At 37.0% G+C, this 27,453-nt stretch overlaps 2 protein-coding genes across 4 annotated transcripts in view; one reads left to right on the top strand and one right to left on the bottom strand.

Moving 5' to 3' along the window:
• The window catches only part of shq1 (SHQ1, H/ACA ribonucleoprotein assembly factor), a 36,633-nt gene extending 26,732 nt beyond the window's left edge, over positions 1–9,901 (bottom strand). Inside the window, exons 1-9 of one of the 3 annotated variants that reach the window (XM_084129455.1) lie at positions 9,772–9,901; positions 9,208–9,281; positions 9,033–9,113; positions 8,471–8,632; positions 8,050–8,114; positions 4,067–4,189; positions 3,791–3,960; positions 3,550–3,662; positions 3,265–3,365 (exon numbers count right to left, since the gene is read on the bottom strand). In XM_084129455.1, coding sequence (XP_083985581.1) covers positions 3,265–3,365; positions 3,550–3,662; positions 3,791–3,960; positions 4,067–4,189; positions 8,050–8,114; positions 8,471–8,613 — 715 coding nt within the window. In that variant the 5' untranslated portion in view covers positions 8,614–8,632; positions 9,033–9,113; positions 9,208–9,281; positions 9,772–9,901. The remainder of the gene's footprint in view (positions 1–3,264; positions 3,366–3,549; positions 3,663–3,790; positions 3,961–4,066; positions 4,190–8,049; positions 8,115–8,470; positions 8,633–9,032; positions 9,114–9,207; positions 9,282–9,771) is intronic. The other 2 variants (XM_084129457.1, XM_084129456.1) reach the window with 2 other exon arrangements.
• Positions 9,902–11,033: 1,132 nt separating this feature from the next.
• On the top strand, positions 11,034–26,960 carry gxylt2 (glucoside xylosyltransferase 2). Its single transcript, XM_084127982.1, has 7 exons — positions 11,034–11,457; positions 18,113–18,308; positions 21,405–21,536; positions 21,629–21,880; positions 22,734–22,857; positions 24,056–24,228; positions 25,181–26,960. The coding sequence occupies exons 1-7, from the start codon at positions 11,189–11,191 to the stop codon at positions 25,361–25,363; spliced, it is 1,329 nt and encodes a 442-aa protein (XP_083984108.1). The 5' UTR covers positions 11,034–11,188; the 3' UTR covers positions 25,364–26,960.
• Positions 26,961–27,453: the final 493 nt, after the last annotated feature.

Below are 27,453 nucleotides of genomic sequence, written 5' to 3'. Positions count from 1 at the left end.
TAGCACTTTATAAAATATGGTAAGACAATAATTTCAAAACCATTCCTTCTATGTAAAAATGTGTCAAAGAAACAGTTCACCCCCCCCCCACACAGCTTTTTTCTACACATTACAAGTGAAAGGTGACCAGAGGTTGCGAATATTAGTAATATTAGTGAATATTACTAGAAATAAAATTTTAATGGTAATATATTTTCAAATTTAATTCATTTCTGTGATGGCAAAGCTGAATTTTCGGCATCAAGTCATCAGTCACTTCAGAAAACATTGCAATAAGCTGAATGTTAGTGCACACAAAGTAAAAATCTTGCCTAATTTCATAGCTGGCATATTTCATCTGAGAACCAATTAGGTGTGCAGTTTCTTCACCACCACCTCCTCATTTTTCTACGACATTGAGTAAATTGCATTTCCGGCTGTATGCAAACAAAGTAGTTCTCACACTGTGAATGTTCCATATTTGAACATATGTAGTAATGAATATTGGCTTGTTCCTCACAAAGCAATTCAGAAGACTTGAACATATAGTATATAGGAAAATAACATGGTTTCTGGTCACCATCCACTTTAGTTTTATCAAAAGGAGCAACCTGGACATTCTCACTTTTTCTCAGTAACATAGAACATAAACATGCTTCTGTTTAAGAGCGAGTAAATAATGACAATTTTCTTTTTTGAGTGTACTTACACATTTCTAATGTACAAATATTGAACATGTCTTTGAGGCAATAACAGAATTCTTTATGGTTTATCCTTCAGTTAAATGGTAAAATCTGCAAAAACAACATCTGACACCACACAGGTGCCCAGATCACTGACACAAACAGCTATTGGAGTGAGATGGGGGAGCTGAATAATGAAGTGCATACATGCATACGCATACGGTGAGGCTGTTATCTCCATTGGGACCTAAAGTGTGAAGTTACCTGATACACATGGGAAAGCAAGTACACCACCACATGTATACACACACACATACACATACACACACACACAACATAAGGGGAGAAAGTAGACACAAGAAAAAAAAAAAAATCAGAACCAGAAATCTTGAATTAGAATCTCAGGCAGTTAACGAAACATTAAGCTTCTCACCATTAAGATAAAGAGGCAGAGAAAGAGTGAAGTCTATTACTATTCCATGACATTTGTGAACTGCATAGAATGTACATAGTCTGTCAAGAACATGTCTGAGTTTCTTTCTTCCAGCAACATATCATGTCCTGGGAGTAATTAAACATGACCAGAGGTCAGATTTGACATTTTCTTCCACAGTTTTGGAGGAACATTTTGGTGGGTAGATGGCAGAATTTTTAGATATAAAAGCAAATGATCCACAGAAGGTGCAATTTGATTGGACTGACCAAATTTAGCCATGTGACTGATCAAAGATACAGGGCACATTGAATAAGACGCTTGTGTATTGACTAATCATGGATCATGTGACTTAAGTGGTTACAGAAGGAGGAAAACTCTTCAGTCCACAAATTCTGGTAACCTGTGACGGCCAAATACAGGCTCTCAGACTGCTGTCGCTGCATGGTGTGATTTACTAAACTGTACATCGTGCGCCATTGAGTTGGTTAATGAATGTGCTTAGTCATGAAAGATATTACAGTTCAATACTACATACTCTGGATTATTTTTAAGCAAAATATAATTGATTCAGTTTGTTTGATTTTTGGGTGAAATATGACCCAGACATGTTCTTGACTGGTTGTGTGAGATTTAACCAATGTTAACCAAACTTAAACTTAAGCTCACCCAAATACCTAAAAAGCAAAAAGCCTAATTAACTTTAATGGCTTAATGAGCCACATCCAGTCAGGAAAAAACATAGAAAACAGTGAGGAGAAGATATTTTGGCAGCGATTGTCCCACTTCAGTCAAGATGTTCAGGACGGTCTGTCCAAGCAATTAGTACCAATTAATCTGCCCCATGCATCCAGCATACTGATGAGAACTGACGTATAGAAGCGTCCTAAGTAGCTAGGAAGTAACAATGTTACTTGATTGATTGACAGCAGAGACAGACAGCTTTGGAGAGCATATCTTGAAATATCTCCAACTCTCTATGTTTAATCCCTCCTCATCTGCTTCTTCTGTGATAGGACCAGCTGTATAACCCCCCCTCCCCCACACCACACCAACATATGCTTGCAGCTCAGAGTAATTTCCTCATTCTGTAAACTGGCACTAAGGAATTAGCACACTGCTCTAGTGATGAACGTGCTGGTGTGGGACATGTCCATGTCTGTGCCGCTTTATCACACACACGTCAATAATCCATGCAACTTCAAACGTGCCAGATTTTAGTGTTTGAAAAATTAAAACAGCTGTGCCAAAAAAGAAAAAGACAGACAGACAGACAAACAAACGATTTATAGACAGACAGGTAGAAAAGAAAGAAAGCAAGAAAGCAAGATAGATAGACAGATAGATAAACAGAATGACTAATAGAATGACAGAAAATACTGATAAATAGACAGAATAATAGAACAATAGATAGAACTAACGAATGAATGATAGATTGATGATAAGTAGATAGAAAGACAGATAGGTAGATAAGATGAAAAAGATGGAAAGAAAGGGATAGACAGACAGACAGATAGAACTATAGACAGATACAACCATAGACAGAACTATAGATAGATAGACAGATAGATAGACAGATAGATAGATAGATAGATAGATAGATAGATAGATAGATAGATAGATAGATAGATAGAAGGAAAGATGAAGAAAAAAAGAGAAAAAACAAATGGGAAAGAGAGCACATTTCTTTGTGGGCACACAAATGGGCTGAGAGGTAGTTTGTGCCTCGTTGACTAAACTAACTCAGTGACTCACACACAGCCTCATCAATATGACTCAGCAGTTATGAAACAACGACAAAAACACACATAAAGCCAGGGAGGGACACACTAATCACACAAAGAGTTAAAGAATGAGTGCTAAAACAACGCTCCAAATAGTTTGCAATCTCCTCCTATATGCAACGTGTGAACACGACGCTGTCACTAGTTGTCTCTTACGAAATGAACGATCAGTTTCCAGCAAAGGCGCGCCACCTGCTGGTAGAAACTAGAAACTGCAATTCTGGAAATATTCCAGTTTACATTCTAAACTTGGTGACCTCAACTTAACCCGACCCAATTCTCCATACTGAGAGACACACACAGGACAAAGCGGTAATTATGCACAGAATGTGTAAATACAGTTAGAGAGTATAACTTAGTAAATCTGAGGAGGTAAAGGTCTCACAGGTGTCAGAGTTTGCTGAAGAGTCGGGGCTCAGTTCTTTCCACCACGGTTTAAACTTCAGCAGGTTTCTGATCTCCTCCTCGTCATCATACAAATTTACCCTGCATCAATCAAACAGACCTGTCAATCAATCAAACTGACTCCCAAAACAAATTGGGTCAAGAAACAAAGTTCTGGATGAGTGGATGTTCTGTTGTGTGTGAGATGTTGAATGAAATGTTTTAAATATGTCATTGTACTATATTTAAGTTTTGACAACACAGGGACAGGGAATGGTGGACTTACATATAATGGTCAGCACAAAATATTGAAGTCTCTGCATCTAGTCGATTGCGTCTTCTGAGCTCAGGAGCGGTATTGTCGGGATCCTTCACGTCAATCACCTCATTCAGCTCCTCCTGATTGGCAAAACAACGGGTTGTCCACAAAAACTCTAAGTCATTTATTTTTCTTTTTTAATTTATATTTATCAAAAGATTAAAAAAAAAACTGTATCTACAGTACCATCAGGGACAAACGTTCTTACTTGCAGTCTAGTGAAGACTCCAGACCTGAGGTTTCCAAAGCCATACTTGTGGTATTCCTTCAGCGTCTCCGCTGAGGTTTCGGTGTAAATCTCCTGTTCTATCTGCCAATCAAACTCCTCCTCTTCATCTTCCTCCTCACATCCTCCACCACAGGCCTCTGAGAGAACACCTTCAGAGGGCATTCAGAGAATACAGAATGAGACGAATTTGAAATGAAAAGAAATGCCACAAGATGACAATCAGCTTTTCATACCCAAGTGAAAATGAAACCTCACCTGTGTCCTCCACCAGGGGTTTGGCTGATCTTGAGCCTTTAGGAGCCAGCAGACTGGTGAGCATCTCCAAACCCTCAAAGTGCTGTCCGGCCGTCTCTTTAGGGACATGCAGCGTGAAGAGACCTGATACATACAGTACACACATAATTAAAGTTGCTATGCAATTAAAAGTAGAGACAGATCCTTTTTTTCTGTATTGTGACCTGAATGGACGACCTGAATGTAAACATGCATTCAATTGTAAGAAAAGGGTTCAAGAGAAGTAAATTGGAGATGTCTGGTACATGTCACCATAGAGAAGTCTGTTGTTTCACTGGAACATAGAGAGATGATCTATATTTTAATTAAATATGATATTTTAATAAAAAAAAAAAAAATGAATCAAGTCCCCGGCCTACATTTTTTTCTTCTTCCTCAATAATTTGTTTCACTTGGATGCATGTCTCAATACAGAAGAGATGTGTCATTATTTCCGTTACATTTAACCTTTTAAAGCGACTGTTCACCCAAAAATGAATATTCAGTTCTTTCTTCTGTTGAACGCAAAATAAGATATTCTTTTTGTCCATACAATAATAGTCAAGGGGTCCAAAACAGTATTTTTCAAAATATAGTCTTTTGTGTTCTACAGAAGAAGTCTTGTGAACACACTCGCTGACTACCACTGGTGGATCAAACAGATAGTCCCGCCCCAAATATATGTCATTGGTTAACACTGTTGCCGTGTAGGGCTGGTCGGATTCTTAAACAAACAGAGCAAATGCTTTGAAAGCAGACACTTTTTTCTGGGAACACAACCTACATGTGGCTTCCTTATAGTTAGGGAAAAAAATATTTTACATTGAAAAAATACACACATCATCATTAAAATGATCATAATTGCCTTGATTGTAGTCCTTAAAAATTTGTAAATGATTTATAATTTCTAATGTAAACATAGAAAGCAATTAGTTGCTATATGATAGGAGACCATTAAATTATTCACTGGCTGTCGATCAAAGAGGACGCGCTGAAATGAGGCCAATGAGATGTCAAGCAGAAGATCCCGTGGCCATTAGGTATAATTAAAAGCGCTAATAGGCAGCTCATTAAAAGACATGTCGGGAATACGGCAGATCGGTCAGACACAATCACAGTGCTGCTTCTGCTGTTTCTTCCTGAACTAAAGATTGATAAGTACCACACGAGAGAGAGAGAGAGAGAGAGAGAGAGAGAGAGAGAGAGAGAGAGAGAGAGAGAGAGAGAGAGAGAGAGAGAGAGAGAGAGAGAGAGAGAGAGAGAGAGAGAGAGAGAGAGAGAGAGAGAGAGAGAGAGAGAGAGAGAGAGAGAGAGAGAGAGAGAGAGAGAGAGAGAGAGAGAGAGAGAGAGAGAGAGAGAGAGCAAGAGTATAATCAAAGTGAAGGTGTATCCCAACAAAGAAAGAGATCGTTATGATGCTGACAGCTCAACCGGCTGATTAAATGTGAAGAGTTTTGTGCTATAATGAAGTCTATCTTCAGAAAGAAAGACAACGAGAGAGAGAGAGAGAGAGAGAGAGAGAGAGAGAGAGAGAGAGAGAGAGAGAGAGAGAGAGAGAGAGAGAGAGAGAGAGAGAGAGAGAGAGAGATTAAGAAAATACAATGGAAGTCATTGGTGACCAAACAGTTTGGTTACCAACATTCTTCAAAATATCTTCTTTTGTGTTTTTACAGAATAAAGAGTGTCCAACAGGTTTGGAACAAACATGGGGGTGAGTAAATGGCAGAATTTTCATGTTCCATTTAATACTTTTTATTTTTATTATTTACTTTTACAAAAAGAGAGGACAGGAAATAATGAGAGGGACAACTCCAAACCCCTGTCTTCCACATGAGCACGATATCTGGATTATGTGCACTAATCACTATCCCTTCAGACTGGTTTTCCATCTTTGACTGTGTGTTTTCTTATGCAAACAGGAATTTGTGGAAATTGCAAAATTATAAGGGTAAAAAACGCAGAGGGATTATATTCCACACATTATGTGCCAAACGGTTACAATCTCAAAGTCTGTGTCTGACATCTTGCAATAAACAACATATAATTTTAGACCGTAATGGAACATTAACAATTAAAATGGTGTTATTTTAAAATGACAATAATTGCTTTGACTGTAGTCCTTACAGATTTGTGAATGATTTATAATTATCTGTTACTCTGTGTAAACACAGAAAGCAATTAGACGTTCTTTATGACAGACTACTGCAAAATTTTTCACTGGCTGTCGATCAAAGAAGACATGCTGAAACAAGGCCAATGAGACGTCAGGAACAGGATCCTGTGGCCATTACTTAGCAACTGGAAATCTTCATGCTATTTGAAGAGCAGGTAAACAGTTTGAAATGTTCTGAAAATTGTAAAATCAAAGGAGTGTATAAAAAAAATACTAACCTATCAATCAATTTCATGGGAAATGTAAGAAACAGAAAATTCTTGGCAGTCAAGTAACACTGTGATGCTGTAAATTCCTTAATATTTCATTTATTTGTATACAACAATATTTGTATACTGTATCCTGTATGTGTGATTTTTCCCGAGTTCAAACCCCACCCTGCAGAAGATTATAAAGATTATTGTTCCAAATAATTATGATGAATAGTGCTTTTGTCCCGTATGTAAATGTTTTGAAGAAAAAAATAATAGTTTGTGCTGCCGATGAACCCAGAGAAAACAGTTATCATGTATTAGTTGAAACAGCTTCACAAGCAGTGAACAATGACACTTCAATGACACAGTATTATTTGCGTGTTACAAATATTTGCATTATCAAAGTACTGGGAAGTTTATAATTCGGATAAAAACTCTGCTGTCTACGGAAGCACCTTTTGAAAGTAACTTGGCACTTCAAATAACGATTGTATCCATTACAGTTACGCCACCAGGTGGCGACCCTATTTTTTACAGTCTATGGTGGCGACAAGTGACTTAAAAATGTATTTGTCATTGAATTATTCATTGAAAAGATTTGTTCAAAAGCGCTGATTCATCCAGTAATGAAACAAGTGAAGTATTTGTGAGTCATTGAATCATTCATTCAAACAGTTTTTTTTAACGCAATTCATTCAGATTAATTAAACATTTTAAATAGACTGCAGCAATTAACATTTTGTCAGAACCTCTGGCAAATTTCATGTTATTTTGTTTAGTTGTCTGTTCAGAGTCATGGGAGAATCGTGATATCTGTTTTAAAAAAAAAGAAAAAGAAAAATTTGAAACGTGATTCTTAATTCATCCAGAATCGTGTAGAAAGGCCAGGACACATCAAGCCGGGCTGTTTTTGAGCATCGGTCAGCTTTATTTTTCCGGTGTGTTCTGCACCGTTGGCCCTAGCCGGACACTGTCTGGGTTTTTTGGGCCGATTCAGCATCTTGAATCGCCGTCGGTGAGAGAGAGAACTCTGATTGGCTCTTCAGCTTAGTGAACGAGTCATTGCGCGAGAATAAAAGCGAAAGTGATTAAAAGCGAGCAAAGATGTCAAGACGGTACAGACAGAAGGCTGTTATAATTTTACATTATCTTACCTGAGCATTCAAATGCATGAATATTTTCATAATAACATGAGCCAACTGGAATGAAGAAAGTGATTGATATTCAAAATGATAAGCAAGCGCTGCTGTTTGCGGTTTGTATATCTGCAGTCCTAGTTTTGGTTTCCCCTTTTGAATGACAAAAATGTACTATTGATACCTGGCTGCTGATATAGACAGAGATTCAGAACGCACATGATAGTTGACAGTCTCCTTTAGTCCTTTTGGTGTGTTCAAGTGCAACTTTTTGGCCGAAGTGTGCCGATAACACAGTCAGCTTTCGCCACCGCTAGTTCTTTGACATCGGCTTGGTGTGTCCCGAGCTGTGGGACCTCTCTCTAAAGGTGCTTCTGCTGAAGCTTGTGAGGTATTGACTGGCAAACAAAAGCAGCGCAGGTTTTCTGAGACAACAGAACGTGTCTAAAGAGTGATTGTTACCTTTATCGATATCGAATGAAGCTTTTTCCCGGCCATCTTCAACTATTCTCCCAGGCAGAGTCAACCTTCAGGGTAGATGATTACACAAGATTCATTAATAATAAAAAACAATTGTTATGTCCATAATAATATACACACATACGCATTTATCTTCAATACGCATTTGCCACCAAAAACCACATGCATATATGTTCCTGCTAATAATCAAACTTAAATGCAAGTGGCATCTACAAATTATTCCAGGCATGTTATCAGAACTTGCAATGGAATTTATTTTAGTGTGGATGAGGTGTCCAAATGCTTTTTTGGGTCTTTGTCTTTGTATTTGTAGGTAAAAAGCTTTGTAATTCATCTTATATTAAGTATTTTCCAGTGTTTTAACATAACAGAATATCAAACAAGGAGTTTGCAGATGAGTCACCTGAGAAAGTATGGCTTGGCATAAAACTTCAAATCTTCTCCCTGGATGTAGATGTCAAACTCAGATGTTCTGGTGTAGGGTACACGAATAATCACAGTAAGGAAATTGGCATCTTGGCTCAGTTCAAACGCCGGTGTTATCATGATTACACACAGCAATGGACTGCAGCAATGAGACAGAAAGATTTAGACAGATTAGAAAAATTATTATTCAGACATTTTAAAATAGTTGGCAGAGGGGGAAAACACTAAAGGAATGCTAATGAAATTGTATTATAATTTGAAACCAATCCTAATGGGATTAAACAAAATACTCTATCAATCAAAAATGTTCAGAATTTCGGTTTAGTTTCTGATTCAGCATTAAAAAGGTAATATAATATAATGCAACAATGTACAACACAATCCTATTAGAATTAAACAAGGATCATCTAAGAATAAAATAATATCCTACTTACAAAATCCCAGCAAAGTCTATTTTCTTATTCATATTTTAAGAGTACCATTTTATCCAGTAGAATATTATTCGATTTAACATTAAAATGTCCTACAAGATCATTTACCTTACAGTCCAATAATGTTGTTTTTTAGTCTGGTAATCGATAGTATCATGTCATCTTGGCAGTTGGCACAATTCCACTTAACTAATAAATCAGCAAAAAGTACAGTTAAAACGTAGGTTTACTTGGACTGTGTGTAAAACTCTAAAGGTTGCTTCTAAACAAGAGAATCAACTACCTGGCACTGTGATATGAACTAAAGATACTTCAGTCTCCTCAACTCCCTGAGTCTGTTTGACATGCAGTCAATATCTGAAGAAAGGAAAAAATAGGGCAGCTTACAACTCCACCTTGTGGCTATTTGATTTGAAATAAATGAGACATAAAACAGCACCTTTGCCAACTAGTACATTATAAACATTGGAAATGATTAGTTTATAATTAAACTTCATTCTATTTCAACACAACACGGTTATTCACCAGTTAAGACACAGTCTGATAATATTGAGGACTAAAATGAAAGAAAACATCGATAAATGTCATGCAAGTAACCAACGTCGTTAAACTGATTTGATGCACACCTTAGAAAACAAATCCAAAATAATAAATGAAATGATAACTAAAACCCACTGCAGCTGTCAAAAGTCTGCCTGTGTTGTTTGTGCCTGCAATGTTTATGCCATCATAAAGAAGCAGGCAGGACACGCTCCATGCACTTTTAGACTTTAACGTTCTCAAATTGTATAGTACGATATAAATAAGGAAATGGCAAATAATATAAACATGATATAACAAAACACACCTTCACGACTCGTCTGTGAACACTCATGCGATAAACAGCATTAGAAACACATGCAGCACATGGCCTGCTTCTGTACTTCCTGCTTTCTCCGTTGGCCATGTTTTACCGTAATTCCACATATAAGGAGGACTACTAACTCACTTTGACATTACACTCAATTTCTCATGGGAATACTACCTGCACAATATTGGTGCGTTCAAGTCCTCCTGGGAAGTTCGTACTTACGAGGTGAGAAGTCGTGTTTATGACGGCATGTGCGTTCAAGTCACTTTCGTCGGAGTAAGATGGCGCTGTAATTTTTCTTAATTAATTACACAAAAATAGAGCAAGTTTCTTAAACTCTAGTCCTAGAAAATAAAGAAATGTGCATCAGGTGTGCTTTGTTTTTTATGTTTTTAATTAATTTATGAAGCCACGTGCAAACTTTATCGTTACATATTACATTGCATAATAATGCCATCATATTCGGTGCAGGCAATGCGCTATTTGACATTGTGGTGGCGTATGTGCGCTCAACTCGTAAATACGATCTTAACGAGATGACTTGAACGCACCATATATTGATTTGAATTTCAAATCAAATATGTATTAATCAGATTGCAAAATTGGAACAATTTATTTCAACAGATTACTTTTATTTGAGAAACTGATCAAGTAGAAGTGTAAACCAGTTGCTATATCATCATACAATAATACAACAATGTAATTATAAAAATAACATTATTTTGTCAAAAACTGCATATAACAAATATATATATATATATATATAAATTATTATCAATAATAAAAGTGTTAATATCCTCCTGACAGCCAGACATGTGTATAAGATAAGATAAGATAAGATAAGATAAGATAAGATAAGATAATTGTGAATATGAACAAAATAGAAAAAAGTTGAATATCGTTTCATACAGTATGGATGCTAGTTTCTGCCACAGAATACATTTTTTTTTTAATGGTAATTGTGACCTTTTATCTCACAATTCTGACTTTTTGCGTGATATAAACTCGCATTTGCGAGAAAAAAAGTCAGAATTGCATGATATAAACTCGCAATTGCGTGTTATAAAGTCACAATTGCGAGATATAAACTCGCAATTGTGAGATAAAAAGTCGCAATATTATCTTTTCAAATGTTTTGTTCTGTGGCAGAAACAAGCTTCCATATTTTATCCTATTGCAGCAGCATTACCGTATTAAATTTACAACAAAAGTATTATAAGTGTTACGGTAAGGAGTGTAAGGTCCGCCTTCAGAGATTCATATACGTGTGTGATATCGGCGCTAAGCTGAGCAGCATCGTCTTCATCATCACAGTACAAATGAAGAAGTATGGCTGCACACTACAAATATGTCCCCATGTTTTAACCAGAGCCATGGTTGAGACATTTCCACGCGGACAGAGCACTTTTTCACCATGAGAATTCACGGCAAGATCGTGGCGATCGCGGTATGCTTTGGAGTTTTCCTACTTTTGTACTTTTTCGGGGGGAACGCTGCGGACGAGCCGCCGCTTAAAGAAGTTGCGAAAGAAAAACATTTTCCATTCTTAAATCATGTCGAGGATTTTGCACCGGCGAAAGAATCGAAACGAAAGCCAGAAGAGCCGCAAAAACCACCGAGGCTAATCCGCAAAGAGCCGAAGTTGAGCAGCAGAGGAGGAGGGAATGTCATCGCAAAGACTCGGTAGGAAATTCTTCAAGTGCAACATTATTTATGACCAACAACTAGTTTGATCCAAAAGAGAATGAATAAATATGTGTTTCAAGTTGTCAAGATGTTTTCAAGACGTTTTGAATAAAAATGTGATATAATATAATGTAATATATTATAATATAATGCATGTTTTTCCTTCTATTAAAGTTGATACATATACTTACTTTCAACTCCCTTTTCTGCAAACATGATCAGTGCATTAGTTTGATTCTCAAGAGCATTTATGACCTCAGTGTAATTTGCAGTCACTGCAAATCAATGCAAATGCATGTTTTAATAACAACAACCCATAAATCATTGGTCTTTTCCTGGATGTCAACACAGCAAATTCAACCAGACATTCTTGTCAAAAGCCTGCTGCTGTGATAATGGAGATTTTAGCAAGAATGTCTTGAGCTGATTGTGCAATCTTGTTTCTTAATGTAACAAAGAGGAAACCATGCATGACACTTTTTTTTTGCACTGTCCACATCCAGATTACCGTGCACTTATGTCTTAAATCTTACCAGATACCAGTGTGCATTGCACATGCTACAACGCCGAGTCTAAGAGCCCCCTGTGCGCACTACGATTATCTCAATTGTATTTTAATTATGACTTTATTAAAAAGGTCACCTTGAATGCAGTTGCCTCGTTCCCAAAGGGTCTCAACGAACGAAGGACAAAATCAATGATTGGTTGTACTGAGTGAGTGCACACAGTCCCATGTGACTAGAGGATGGAGTGGTTTATTCATCAAGATGATCCGTCCTTTCTGAGACATAATTAAAAGAAGCTGTCACATTTATCCTTTAGGTGAACTGAAGATTGGTTCATTTGTGTCAGTATTTTGATAGTGTGAAATCGATCATGTAAAGGTAGGCGAACTATTATGGATGCCTTTTTGATAGTGTGAAATCAATTCTGCAGTGAGGATGAGTTTAATATTCATTGCTTGTCTTCTTTCAGCAAGCATATGTTATCACCCCTCTGACAGCTTCACATAAACGCCACTAATTGCAGTTGTGAGATATCTCAACCCTTAGACCCTCGTGTTGGGTTTCCAGCAGTGAACCGTCTTCATGTCCACACCCCTGTGACTGCTCCTCTGCTGATAAACCCACAATGCAAAGGGCCAATGCAGAGCGGGGAAATTAGTAAAGCAGATTCACCGTACAAACGGGAGAGATGAGAGGGTGTGATTTGGAAAACGCTCTATGCGTTTAATTCCTGGCTCCCTATCCATCTCCCCAGAGGAGATCTCTCTCATCCCGTTTGACCTGTTGTTTTATTTAGAAGTGATTAACTCTTCCGCACGAGTATTTCCTTTTTTAAGCGCATCCTCCAGACGTGCTTCCTGCCTCGCTGTTGCAAAACAGACAAATGTGTCCCTGATGATACGTTTCATCACGTTCAGGGGGCCCGAAGGGTTTGTTTTGTCCTGAGGGCTCTAACAAAAACAAACCTTTTGATCCCAGACCTTTTTTTTCTGTTTTATTGTTGTATTATAAAAAGAATATATCACCAAAAAGTGAAAATTCCTTCATGTATTAAACCTCATGTCACACCAAACCTGTATTAAGATATTTTTAAGAATATAGTCTTGCAGGTATGACATTTTTGTTGGCCACAACCCGGAAATGAGTTAGCATAGTAGTAGCATTTAGTACTTTCAGTTCCCTCATCCTGAAGTCAATGGGTTTTGGTTAAATGCCTAAAATAAGGTCTGTGGTTAAACGAGCGCAAGATATTTTCATGCTTTATTCTACGACATTAAACGTCATCATGCCGAACAGGAAAAGCACTCGCTAGTCTACTTTCACAGCCAATGACGCTCTTGCAATCTAACTCAACCTTTTAGGGAAAAAAATGCTTTAAAATAAAGACTAAAAGAGCTGTCGTAAGCTTAATGGTGGTGACGTTGAAGTCATGTGACCGTGGTGTTGTTCGTTTATAGCCTACTTTAGCTTTTTACTTCCTGTATTTAGGCTTAAAAATTAATAAAATGTGTTAATTTGTGAAGATTATCATGATAAATAAAACATGGAAGAATCATAAACTGTTGTTGGATACAAAGCTCATTTTCTGCAATGATGCAAAAGCCAATGGAAAAATCCTATTGGGTTTTTGTCGAGGGAACCAGGGCGATGCCAACTTCCTTGTTGGCCTATGAAAATAATCAAAAAAAGTCATCACTGCAGCAGTCTTTTGTTGAACTGTTGAAGTTGAAACAACATCGGCTCCCAAAGAAAAGCATTTTTAAACATTGCTCTAAAGAACAAAGAAAGTCATGTAGGTTTGGAATGACAAGATGGTGAGTAAATAATGATGGAATTTTCATTTTTGGGTGAACTATAATTTTAGTATAATAATGAATTAAAATGACAATGAAGTAAACTTGCAGCAGTACACTCATGTTTCTTTCACACCCTTTCCCAAAAATAACCGGCATTACTGGAAAGCTGGGTGCTCATAACACCTTTCTCTGCCAGAATCACAAAACACCACTGTACCTGTTTTTGCCGCACCTAGGAATAAATGTCTACTAAATGTCAAACGAATAGCTCGCTCTGTCATCTGTAATGCAGGTATGACTAGAGGCAACTGCTGCATGGCAGCTACATTATATAAAGCCATAAACCCGTCATGGAGGAAGACTAAGAGCCCTCCATTTGTGTGTCTCTCTCTCTCTCTCTCTCTCTCTCTCTCTCTCTCTCTCTCTCTCTCTCTCTAGCCTCTTTTATCTCTCCATTGCCATTCGTGCCTCTCAATGAGTTGATTTCTCCTCTGCAGTCTTTATCTTCTAACCTGGAGCAATAACACTAACATTTCACTTCAAGTTTTAAAGTCAAGGTGCCACTGAAAACCTGGCTCTGCCAGGACAGGTATACAGACATTCTGAAGAGGGGGAAAAGTGCTAATAATTTGGTCGTATAGATTATGGAGTGCAGTGAATAGCTATAAGAAAAGCACTGGCTGAATTCCATACACGCAGCCATGAGGGCTTGGCTTAAATCAGACAGCGTATTTGTTCTGTAGATGTTTTTTTGGATCTCTCTTTGGTGTTTTTCATTGTTTTGTTCAAGATTAGACTGCAAGTTGCACAAATCACTAAAGCTTCCACAATCCAGTGTGAAGTGCAGCATAATTTCGATTTCCAAATCCTATTGGAAACAAAAATAAATAAATTTCAGAAAAAAGATACTATTACTGTTTATCTCATTAAAGGTACAGTATGTTTTTTCTCAAAGTCGTTGCTGAACGCTATTTGAATTGAAAGAAAACGAACACATCCCTCTCTTCATTGCTCCACCTCCAATCCTCCAATCCTAACCGCCCCTGCTCCGAATTGGTCTAGAACCCCGATCGCTGGCTTGCGAGGCGGGTGCACTAACAAGGACGCTAAACGGTAAACACCAAGTTCTCTAGCAGTCATCAGCCTGCACAACTCTCACTAGCTGGCCTCCGTTACACATGCAGTGCAAGAGTGGATGTCTATTTATCATAGCAGAAGCGCAACAAAATAATGCTTCATGAAAAATAAAGTGAAGGTGATGAACGAATGACAAGGGAGCACAAAAAATTAACATAAACAATTGCAAACAAGAGTTTGTTGTTAGTTGCCAACAGCACAGCAGCTCCAGACAAACAATGACACTCAAAACCAGTGTTACTCGCATATGGAGTCAAATCAAAGCAACCTCAGAGTTGGAAAGCTTTTCTAATATTAACGCGGCTCCTAAAGCTCTTTCCTGATCATATTCATATTCATATTACTCTTTTGTAATGTCTCTCAGCCATCTCTCTTTCTACAGTCTTTCTTCAAATCTCCCTCTTGCTCATTCTCTCTCCTCCTCCATCATACGCCCCCTAATGTTGATTGGCTACACGTTGTTTGTTGTGTTGGTCCGACCAACTTTCAAACAGCGTTTTTCAAATATCGCTTACCCTACCTTTAAGTCTATTCTGACAAATATCATTGTGGTGAATCATCGTCCTTAATCTATTCATGAACTAATAATATAATAATATCATATTGGCAAAACAGATGTGGCAAACACTACAGTGTGTATTTGTGTTGGCCTCTGAAGATGTTTTTACAGCATTGAGCAATGTAGCCAATCACTGTTGATTTCTTGAATACAATGGCCAATCAGAGGTGTTTTTAAGTTAGTCAGTATCCACTCACTGCTCAAAATGCTGGAGTCTTCTGGTGTACAATGGAGACATTTCTGTGTAAATCATTTCTAAAACCATTCTTGCATAAATTGTTGCACTAAATTGAATGCATGTTTAAATTAAATTTTAAGAATGATTCACACAAATAATCAATAATGATCTCATAGAAGCTAAAGTGAGAGATACACTTCATATTGTTTAAAAAGTTAGAGAGGAGACACAATAAAAGTCCACCCTATTTTATTTTCATTCATTTTTGGATCACTGCTAAGTTGATTTCATGTTGCAAGTTGGTTTCAAGTTGTCCACAATAAATTGTATCGCTCAAAGAGAAACATCAGTGTCAGCATTCACTTTAGCTCCATAAGGAGTGCAATATTTAATTCAGCCTTCACAGTCTAAATGTTTCCAGATGTTTCCACACAGACTGCAAGAATTTTTATAAGATCAGTCAGAGCATGTGAACATTTCATGTTGATTAAAAAAGGTACCGAAGTAAATGCCTTACTAGACAAAATCTTAGACAAATGATTGAAAAAATGAAAAGAATAAATTGTTTGATATCATTCAATCAGACCATTGGTGCAATTCCTGTTGCCTAATTTGCAGTGGTGTAAACAAGGGAAGCTTTTTCCACAGGAAACCGTTGCCTTCAAAGCAGATTCTACAGTCTTTTATGATAACAGTCTACAATCTATAATAGGCAGAAAAATCGGAAAATTAACTTTCAGGTGTGAAAATATCCATGCTTCCCTGTTGTCAAACCCTGAGGTGTTCCATGTTTTTCCTTTTATTTCACATCATATCAAGGTCTGCGGTTCAGTTGAAAAGAGAGCAAGAGTGTTTTGCACGTCCTTGGCTTAATGGAAGCTCTTTGATGTCTGTCTGAAAGGCTGCGTGCTTTTCTTGCGGTATGAATTTGTTTCCTCCTCCAAAGCCTTGGATAAATGGAGGACTTTTTTTCCCAGAGGTCACCTCTTGGGTAGAGCTTAGAGGGTTAGAGAGCTTACTTCCCTGGAGTGATGGAGACTCAACATGAATCACAAAAGCAAACACCACACCAATAACAATTTTGTTAGAGTCTCAAGACAAGGAAATGTGTATTCAAGTGAAACACCGTGTGGCCGGGTCACTTAAGTCATGACGAGCAAGAGTGCTACTCATATTCATGTTTAATGTCTCCTATTGTCTTTCAAAGTAGGGCTGGGCGATATGGCAAAAAATATGCTTCCATATAGATCAATATTGATTTTTATCCAACCTTGGTTGGAGCAGACCAAGACATATTTTGCAGACTGTCTGGGCCGGTTCACACAGAACACGTTTTTGCATTCCACTGCGGTAATTTTCCATTGTTTTTCAATGTAAAATTGTGTTCATCTTCTGTGTTCATCTCTTTTGCATCGTCTCATGCATGACATGGCATTCTAAAAACGTGGCGCTTAAAGGTACACTATGTAACTTTTAGCACTCTAGCGGTTAAAAAAAACTGCATGCATTTTTGTGGAGGAACATTGTTTTGGTTGTGCTTTGGCCCTGCGTGACTGCGAATGAGTATGGTTAACCTACTGCTCATAAAACATTCACTGTTTACCACTGTACTACCAGGTTTAAAATATATAACCAGTTTGGATGGAAGAGATCTCAAGCTGACTAGCTGAAGACGGTACTGTAGCTATACCCATTAACCATAATGAAATGACCCTTCAAAATAGATAATGCTTCTGATAGAGAGCTACATATGGCAGTTTTTTGTTCAATAAAATACCTTACTGACCTGTTGAGTAATAATAACAACGCCATTTCTGCATTGTTTTTACAACATTTCAAATCCCTCAGTTCTTGCCATCTCCAAAAAGCCAAGCCAATGTTGATCCTCGTTTTATTACGAGCTCTGTCGCGTTCTCTTTTTGCCAGCAGACTCTCCACTGTTCAGCGTTTCTTATAAAATGGGTGATTCCCCGGAGGTTCGACATTTAGCTGCTCCATGTCAACCTTCCTCACTCGTTGTGACCACTAACCTATGCCACTCCCACACCATACACACATCAAAATCGCCACTTTTCTCTATTTACGGATTTGACAAGACACTCTCAGACGCGTGATGTATGTATGCAATTTCATGCGAAAACCATCCCGCTAGGTTTAAAATATAAACACATATAATAAGCTTACCATAGTGAATCCGACCTTCGTCTCGCATTTGCAAGCACAAAAACGCGTTCTTCTCATTCTTTTTTAAATACGCTTGCCCTTGTGTGCTCTGATCAAGTAGGTTGCAAATCTGACTCTGACTCAGAATTGTTTACCCATGAATCATTCCATGTGCCAGAGGAACCGTGTACAGATTGAGTATTTCACGACCATGTTGTCTCATGGTTTTACCCAGCTGATTTGTACCAGATGTTTTTTGTTGTTGATGTCACGGTTTGTATGGGTTTAAGCTTTATTTTTTCTTTACCTCTAGGCAGAAGAGTGAGGTGGGGCACCCTGTGTCAAAGGTCACACGAGCAGAGGATGTCATGCACCTGGCAGTGGTGGCTTGTGGGAACCGTCTAGATGAAACACTCAACATGGTGAAGTCAGCACTGCTCTTCAGCATAAAGAAGATCAAATTTCACATCTTTGCAGAGGAGGACCTGGCCGAACAATTTGAAAAAGGGGTGAGAGAGCGTGTCCCATGATTCTTTCATCTTTGCTGTGGCTATATTAGTTTTTTTTATTTGATTGTAAAGTCTAGCTGACTGGTGACCTAAAATATTTGGGGGGGTTTTCATCAGACATTTATTTTTAAGTGGTTTGAGTATCTTTACTTTTCTAAGGCATATCTTTATTCTCTGGAAAGCATTGCAATGGATAACTGACTTTCAGACAAAGTTTCATCCCCTAACTATGCAGCTCGAAAAAATCTGGCACACATTTTGGGACTATTGCTTCACTCTGATTCTTTTCCTTGCAACTTAAATCTCTAAATGTAATATGCCAACTCCAACATAACTTATAGGGCTGTGAATATTTGTTCTGGGAACAATTCAATTTGATTACTGTTGTTTTATATTAATTTTATGTTTGACCTTTTCAGTTTATTATTTAGGTACTATTCATAATTTTTGCAAACTCACTATAATTATTGCTTATATTAGGGGTACTGAACCTTTTGCAAACCTCCAATAACACACTCTCACTCATCTCATATTAATTATAATCATAATGATTGTCTTTTTACATCCTTAGTAAGGTATACAGTTTGTTCCCTAAGATTTCTCAGTGTATTTAAACCGACCTTTGACAGAACTGTGACTGTCAATTTGATTGTACTAGTGGCTTTGTGGTAACCCTCAGACAATGTCAGACTAACCCTGACAACCAACCAATCTGGTGAGGAGGGTAATGTGAGAAACCTCATGAATCTATCGATCCCTTTACCATGCTCTTAACACATTATTTGGTTTCTGGTAGAGTGGTCTTTCTCTACAATCCTAATCGTTTACAGTGTTTCTCACCACAGAGGGACTGTTATTGAAAATAGCACTACATTGTTTTCTACATTTAGACAGTTGATGCTTTTTGAGAGGTGCCCTCTGGCCTTGAGCTGATCTTGATCTATTCCTGCGCGTACTGCTGAAGATAAAGGATCTGAAGGCTTTGAAGAGAGAGAGAGAGAAAGAATGCAATGTCATGTTTGTTATTCAAAAGATTTCCTCTGTTTTTCTGCAGCCTTTTCAGCAGTAGTTATTTGGCTATCAGCAGGATATTATAAACCAGTGGTTCTTAACTGATTTGTTATGACTCAAAAATGGATTGAAGGCCTTTTCTGATGGGATCACGGGCGGCTGGAAAAAACGAAGCTAAATGAGAATAATAAAATCCAAGTAGATTTTTTGACATTTATAAGAAAAGAAAAAAATGGCTTTCATAACTTTTGTTGTTGACATGCATCTAAATAAATTGACACAGTCGAATTTACAATAAAATACTGTCAAGTTTAAGGTCCTTTTGGTGGTATTATGGCTAATAAGAAGTAAGGGATAATCCACGGTTTGCTGTGCATTAAATTATTTTAATGCATGATGTGGAGGCAAAAAAACACCCGAGTCCCGATGTGAAGCCTCTGTTGCCTTTGCGAAGTGCATTCAAATTGTTTAATGCACAGCTAGCCGTGGATTATCCTGCTTATACCGTCGTCATTTGCTGGCATTGACAAGTTAAAGCTATTATTAAGGTTTGCACTTTGACCGAAAGGGTAAACAAGGGTAATTTTTGTTAGTTACAGCTCGTTAGATCTATCATTCTGTCCGCTTTAAATCAGACACCAAGATAAAGAAGTGTGGTAAGACTATATTTATTTGAATGAATTAATTAATTATTATAGCATTTATTTGAATTAATTATTGATAGAGAGAGAGGGAGAGATGCGTATGGGAATTGTCTTCGTCTCTGCAGCCTGTCTAACAATGAAGCTGTGAGTTTAATTCCTTCAAAAACAGAGATGTAACCCTAACCTGACTCCGCCCTCCTACGTACTTCTGCTCAATTTTAATTTTCCTTCAGTACGTCGCCTGGGTTTGCCGTATATTCTTGGGTTTTCTCCGGCCAAATTTTTGGAGGTCCAATCAGCAAACAGAGGGAGTGTAAATATAATGTAGCCAATCAGTAGTGAAGCTATTTCATTAATAAAAGCCATGGGGCAGAGTTGATAAGTTTCTGTGCTTCCTGAATTTGTATGTGTGTGTGTGTGTGTGTGCAGCACTCTCTCCAATATAGGTGTGCAAGTGATGTGTGTGTATGCTTCAATGAAAGCAGCACATTAATTTAGAACGGTGAATGAACTGTTTTAATGCACACCTTCCAGCCAGTCAGAATCAAGTGTAATATAATATTTGTATACATTTTTTACCCAATGATTGTTCCATGTGTTAGAGTGGTAATGCATTTTGAAAATGATCAGTTTTTCTATTCTGAATAATTTTGCATATTGCTGGGCCTGTGCAGTTTATGGTGATAATAATAATAATACATATCTTTTTTGTTGGCATTGTAAAAATAAAATAAAAAATGAATAATTATTATCGGTTTTCACCTCCAAACTTGCATGAACCAAAGGGGTCAATTTTATTTTTTATCTCTAGACATAAATGCAAAAACTTGCAACAGCAACTACAAAAGTAGCTAATTTGTTACTCTTTGTGCAGAAAATAGTAAAAAAGCATTCAAACATAAAATGACATATAGGTTTGTGCCAAAGCTGATAGTGGGGAAATTGATCCTTAATATATTCAAGCCTGGTTTCACAGACAGGGCTTTAGACTAAACTAGGATTAGGCCTTAGTTCAATTAGGACATTTAAGTAGCTTTTATAAACGTGCCTTAGAAAAAAAAAACATTACTGGTGACGTGCATCTTGAGACAAAACAGTGGCACTGACATATTTTAAGATATGTCAGTGCAAGTTGCTTTCAGTTAAAACAGCTCAAACATGCATTTTAGTCTTGGCTTAAGCCTTGTCTGTGAAACGGGGGGTAAAACATGCCACGTCCTACTTAGTTAAAACAAGGTATACCACTATGGGTAGATCTCTTCAGGACTTCTAAATTACATTCTATTTATCACAATTCTTACAAAAGATACAAAATGTTGCTCTTTTGAAGGATTGATACAGGTTTCTTCACACACTTCTCTTCGCTGACACCTGTAAGGAATAGATGTGCAGTTTACTGACAGTCATGACATTGACTGATTCTTTCAATTTCTTCTCACAGTTCAGTGTGTGGCCTCAGACGGTGTCCTCCAGGTTTCACTACAGCATATATCCAATCACCTTCTCTGTGGGGAATGCAGATGAATGGAAGAAACTCTTCAAACCATGTGCTGCCCAGAGGCTGTTTCTTCCTGTAGGTCCCTGCTGCTTAAGTTTTTTTGTTCATTTGTTTGTGTTATCCATCTCACCACACTGACTGTAACCAAGTATTTCTTCTGATATCAGGTAATCCTAAAGGACGTGGACTCGCTGTTGTACGTGGACACAGATGTTCTGTTTCTCCGCCCTATGGATGACATCTGGAAGTTTCTGAAGGCTTTCAACAGCACTCAGCTAGCTGCCATGGCCCCAGAGCACGAGATCCCCAAGATCGGCTGGTACAGCCGCTTCGCGAGGCACCCCTTTTATGGAGTCACAGGGGTCAATTCAGGGGTCATGCTAATGAACCTCACACGGATTCGTAGCACTCTGTTTAGGGTAAGGAACAATACAATTGACTTGACTTGAATTTTGATGGTCAATTTGTAGCTCTATATTACTCTGTTCCATACCAGTCTTCATTTTATATTAGAGATTTTTTATTTTATTGACAGCAAAGGTGATCTTTAAAAGCACTAATAATTTCAAATGTAATCTTTGGCAAATCAATATCCACTTTTCATACTGTACATTGTAATGTGGTGCCTAAATTCTCTTCAAATTCAATTATAGCATTTAAAATGAATAGTTTTTAGTTGTTTATTTTGAATTTATTTCGACATAAAAACCTTAAATATCTTACATTTTTCAGTTATCTACTATAACTTGAAAATGATTGTCAGCTTATCGGTATCAGCCCAAATTTGTATATATGTGCATCTCTGTCAAATACATTCTGATTTATACACATATTACATAAAACATAAAATAATGAATGCAAATATTTTAGATTTCATAGAGTGCTAGGTTATTACTAGATATTGCCAGTGTTTTCCTTATATAGTTTATTCCTCTTGGTAGTGGGCTGAGGCTTTGGCGTTCACATATCTTCTGAGGTTTCTTTGCAGATTTAAACCCTTTTAACCTCAGGCTGTTTTTAGTAGGCAGTGATGGAAGTCTACTGATTGCCATCCGTTGAGAGAGAGAGAGTGGGTGACAGCAGTCTAGATTAGCATATTTCTGAAACCCAGCTAGAACTGTAATTTCCAACCCAAGCACATTTTCAAGGCTGTCTGGGAGGACAAAAAGAACATTTCTTCTTCTGAAAAAAATTTCCATATCAACAGCTGTCTGAAAAGTGGCTGCCAGACTCACTGTTGAGGAAAATAACCTGCCACTATTGATTTTACAGAACAGCATGATCGCCAGCGGTCTGTCGTGGGAAAATCTGCTACACCCTCTCTATCAGAAATACAAGAACCACATCACATGGGGAGACCAAGACCTCCTCAACATCATCTTCCACTACAATCCAGGTACAAAGATATGCTTGATTATGCTGAGTAAGATTAGACAACACAAGCAAAAAATTATTTCGTTTTTTTTGGACATGTACCATGGTGTTTTTAAAGTATCATTGAAGTATGTTGCAAATACAATGGTATATATCAAAATACCTTGTTTTTTGGACTTGCACTATATTAAAACCAGGTTTTTGGATATGTGCCATGTCAATACCATTGTATTCTTTGAAGCTCTTAAAATATTTAGATTTTTAGATTTATAGATAACTTGTTTTTGGTACTACACTAATTGTATGCTTCGAAGTCCCATTTATTAATTACATCTTTAAAGTACCTTGCATTATCTTATAAATGCCATGGTGCATGTCAAAATACTTTGGTTTTACCATGTTTTTAGACATGTAAGGTGATAATACTATTACATTTTTCAAAAGCTGGTACATACTATGGTAAATATCAAGATATCTCTGTATTACCATGTTTTTGAACATGTAATAATGGCGATAATAAGTATTATGATATTAGCATATCTGATACCATCACTGTACGTTACACTGGCACAGTAGAAAAAAGAAAGGGAACGTTTTTCGGTGCATCATTTAAACTCTTATATAAACCCGTCTACTTTCTTTATTTTTGTTGATTTGCACTCTTCATTGTTACAGCACTAATTTAATTGTGTTGTTTGCTGGAGGCTTAAATCCAAGTTGAAAAGCTGTTATTCTACTTGTGAAGCCTTGCAGGTTTTTAATCATGTACATGACAACTAAACTTTCCATCTCTGATTGTTGTTTCTTGTGCAGGGCTTGAAGCTACATCTTTCCATTTGTACTCTTCCCAGAAAAAAAAAAAAATATATATATATATATATATATATATATATTTATTTATTTATTTATTTATACAAACAAACAAACTCTCTTTTCTCGCCCTCCTGAATGTTGTCGCTTTATCTGGGCTTTATAGAGATAAGACCCTTTTGTGTAGATTAACACTTCTCTTGACTGGATCAGGTGTGATAGATACTGACAGGTGCAGTAATTAAAGTCTCTAAATTGGTGAGACATTTGGCAAGGGTAGTGCTTGTTTGACAACTGTAATGGTATAGGCCTAAAAAGACTAGCACAACTACAAATAGAAGACAAGTGCTGCGTAGCTATGCTATTTGCAGTTTGGATAAAACGTTGAATATTTTTCTTTGTGTCTACAGAGTGTCTGTACATATTTCCGTGCCAGTGGAACTACAGGCCAGATCACTGCATGTACGGAAGCAATTGCAAAGCTGGTGAAGAGGAGGGAGTGTCTATTCTTCATGGTAACCGTGGAGTGTACCATGACGACAAGCAGCCCGCATTTAGAGTGGTTTACGATGCCATACGCGAGGTGAGACATTTTCAGGAGACGTTTATATGATAGAAATAATAGAATGGCTGTCAGATTGATGACAATTATATTCAAAATTCAAAACATTCAAAAATGTTGACTCACTTAGATGTTTTTTAAAAGGAGCATCTTATGCTCATCCAGGCTGCATCAAAAATACAATAAAAAGCATATTATTGCAAAATATTCTTACAATAATAATAATAAAAAAACTGTTGTCTATTTTCATACATTCTTAAATGTAATTATTCATGTGATGGCAAAGCTGAATTTTCAGTAGCAATTACTCCAGTGATCCTTCAGAAATTATTCTAATATGCTGATTTGGTGCTCACAAAAAATGTCTTATTATCAATGTTGAAAACAGTTTAATATTTGCTGATTAATAACTGCTTAATATTTTATGGAAACAGTGAAAAACATTTTTAATCAGGATTCTTTGATGAATATTAAGTTCAAAAGAAAAGCATTTATTTTATATAGGAATCTATTGTAACATTATAAATGTCTTACCTGCCACTTAAAATAAAAAGTATAAATTTCTTAAATAAAAAAATCTTACTCTCTCTCTCTCTATATATATATATAGAGAGAGTGAGAGAGAGAGAGAGAATACAGATTATACACACCCGCATAAAAATGACAAAGATTAAGAAGTATAATCCATTTGTCTTTGCTTGCTTAGGCCAGTAATTCTTCAGTGCTAATAAAACAAATCGTGAGGGTGTTGAATCATATGAGAATAAATAGTGTTGCAATGTGCATTCAGAGTGCAGTTTACTTGAATCTCTCCTTGAAGTTTAATAGCAGGAAAGCGTCTCTCCACGAGGAAGCCTTTTGTATGGTTGAGTCACGTGAGCCCCTCTGCTGTTCAGAATTGGACTTTGTTCATTGTGCCTCCACAGTTATATCAAAGCAGTTCCTCAAACTTGTATTTTATCTTCTCTTTCAGTATCCCTTTGAGGAGAACATGTTCCAGTCTTTGTTTTATCCTCTTCAGACTAAGTTCCTAGACACCGTTAACACCCTTTGTGGAAGAATACCACAGGTGTTCCTCAAACAGATCGAGAAGACCATGAGGGTTGTTTATGAGAAAAAAGTAGTGCGCCATGTCCGACTGCCACATGAGAAATGAGCCTCAGCTGCATTTCAACATCATAAGGAAGAGTCTCTGCCTGCTTCTTGGATCAAAGTGTTTATGTTTTTGTTTTCATTGAAGACGAGCAATGCCAGAAGCAAGCTACATTTGGTCCATTAGGCCCAGTATGAGCTTCATGAGCCAGCGGAGTTGGAGATTTAAGCAGGAACGAGAAGCAGTTTTGGTCTGCTGGAGGGAGACAGAGATGTAACCAAATGCATTGAGTGCCTCCAATTGTGGGTTATCAACCATCTGATTGTTCCTGAGAGAATATGAGGGACTCGTTGGCAAAGCTGATTTCAGCAAATCCAAAAATATGGATTCAGAGCTGTTTATTTACAACTGTGTTGTACCATTTTTCAGCATCTAGTTTGTCATCATGTCTAGTATTACAAAATTGGAGCATTTGTGTCTAAGTACACTTTATCTGATTCTTGTACTTAAGTGGCTACACCAATTTGTTTGTGCATTCTGCTGTTTAATAGCATGAGATAACGCCTTGTTTTCAAGCCACAAAAATGAATGTAGCATGCAGAAACAACCAAAGAGAATTAGCCTGTCAGCCTTTAGAACTCAGCAAGATGTACATTCAGTTTAGGCACAGCCTTAATGGTGGATGTTCACACTGTTTACATTGAAGATGACTTGTTAGTGAGATTAGACAGGAGTCTGATGTGGTAATTTTATCGTATCACAAAGCCTTTTTTTGAGAATTCCAATCAAGTCAGGTGTCCTGTATTTTGATGTGACAGGCCTATTCTGATGGACATAATGAATTTGATGTTGAATATGTGGCAGAATGTCCTTTTAGGATAACCTGCTGCCCAAAAGGTCTAAGTGGTTAAATATATTTTTTAGCAATATTCTGTCTGGTCAATTACAGAGAACACATTTGGTTGTTTTATTCTGTGCTTTGTTATTAGGAACTTTTGCCATAGTGGGATTAAATTAAAGTGATCATTTCAAATAAAATACTGCCAATTAGAAAGGTTTGTACATCATGACAGTATAATATGAATAAAAACAACATTATAACAAAACCGTAAAACAATACACTGATGTACAGTTTGCAGTTAATTGCACTTTTTTAAACAAATACTGAGTTTGGAGAAAGTAATATGAAAGATAAGTTAAAAATGGCAACAAGGTTAGTTTAACAAAACAAACTCTTTGGACCCAGTATGATCAGTTTACCCATTTTTTAAAAATGTTACATTCTAAAATCATTTTAAGTTTGTGTAATCGCAGCCTTTTAATTTGTTTGTTGACTTTGTGTGAAAGTACAAACATAAAAGGGAAAGTGTGTTGTAAGTGTTTTGACGTTCATTTAGCACAATGTGCTTAATTATATGTGTGACCAGTTTCCAGCCTCCTGTCACTGGTCTGGGATCAGTGATGAGATTTATTTAACTGGAAACTCAAAAGACTACATCTCATGTTATCTCTGTGTCAAGAGATGCACCAGCGATGGTCAAGTTTGTATCAAGTGTGTTTTTCTGTCTTTCTGAATGTCTTCTATTATATGTATTATTGTCCTTTTATACGGAAGTGTGTATGTCAGAAATGTAATAAATAAATATGCATTTAATATTAATTTGGCTTTGTCTCACAATTCTTTTTGCATTATATTTATGTTATAAAAAACAAAAATTCAATTTTCAAAAACGAACTCACCACAAGGACATAGCAAAACAGCCAGGTAGTCGAAGTTTGCCATCATATCTCATTTTGAAAATTCAAACATTTTAATCTATTGGTCAGACAGTATATGTTTAGACAATTACTTTCATTAACATTTAAAAAAGATATAAACCATAAACATTGTCACTGTGTGATATTTTGGTGGGCTGGTGGTTACTATAGTAAAAAGTAAATTCAAATTCCAGAGCGAGAAAATACTTGAATACTTGTTTTTAAATAAATAGGGAGATGAGCGTTCAATTATAATTATAAAGAGGCTAATAATTCCAGTCAGACTGCACAAGACATTGAGACCCTTCTTTCAAAGCATTTATGGATATACACTTTGCTCGGAACGCACCTATTGTGCTTCAAAACTATGTCTACGTAGACAGCTCACTAAGTTT

Source organism: Abramis brama (genome assembly GCF_963993115.1).
Source record: "Abramis brama genome assembly, chromosome: 11".
NCBI classification, from domain to species: Eukaryota; Metazoa; Chordata; class Actinopteri; order Cypriniformes; family Leuciscidae; genus Abramis; species Abramis brama.
Note: the sequence above shows the minus strand (reverse complement) of the source record. Positions and strands in the feature narration are given on the sequence as shown.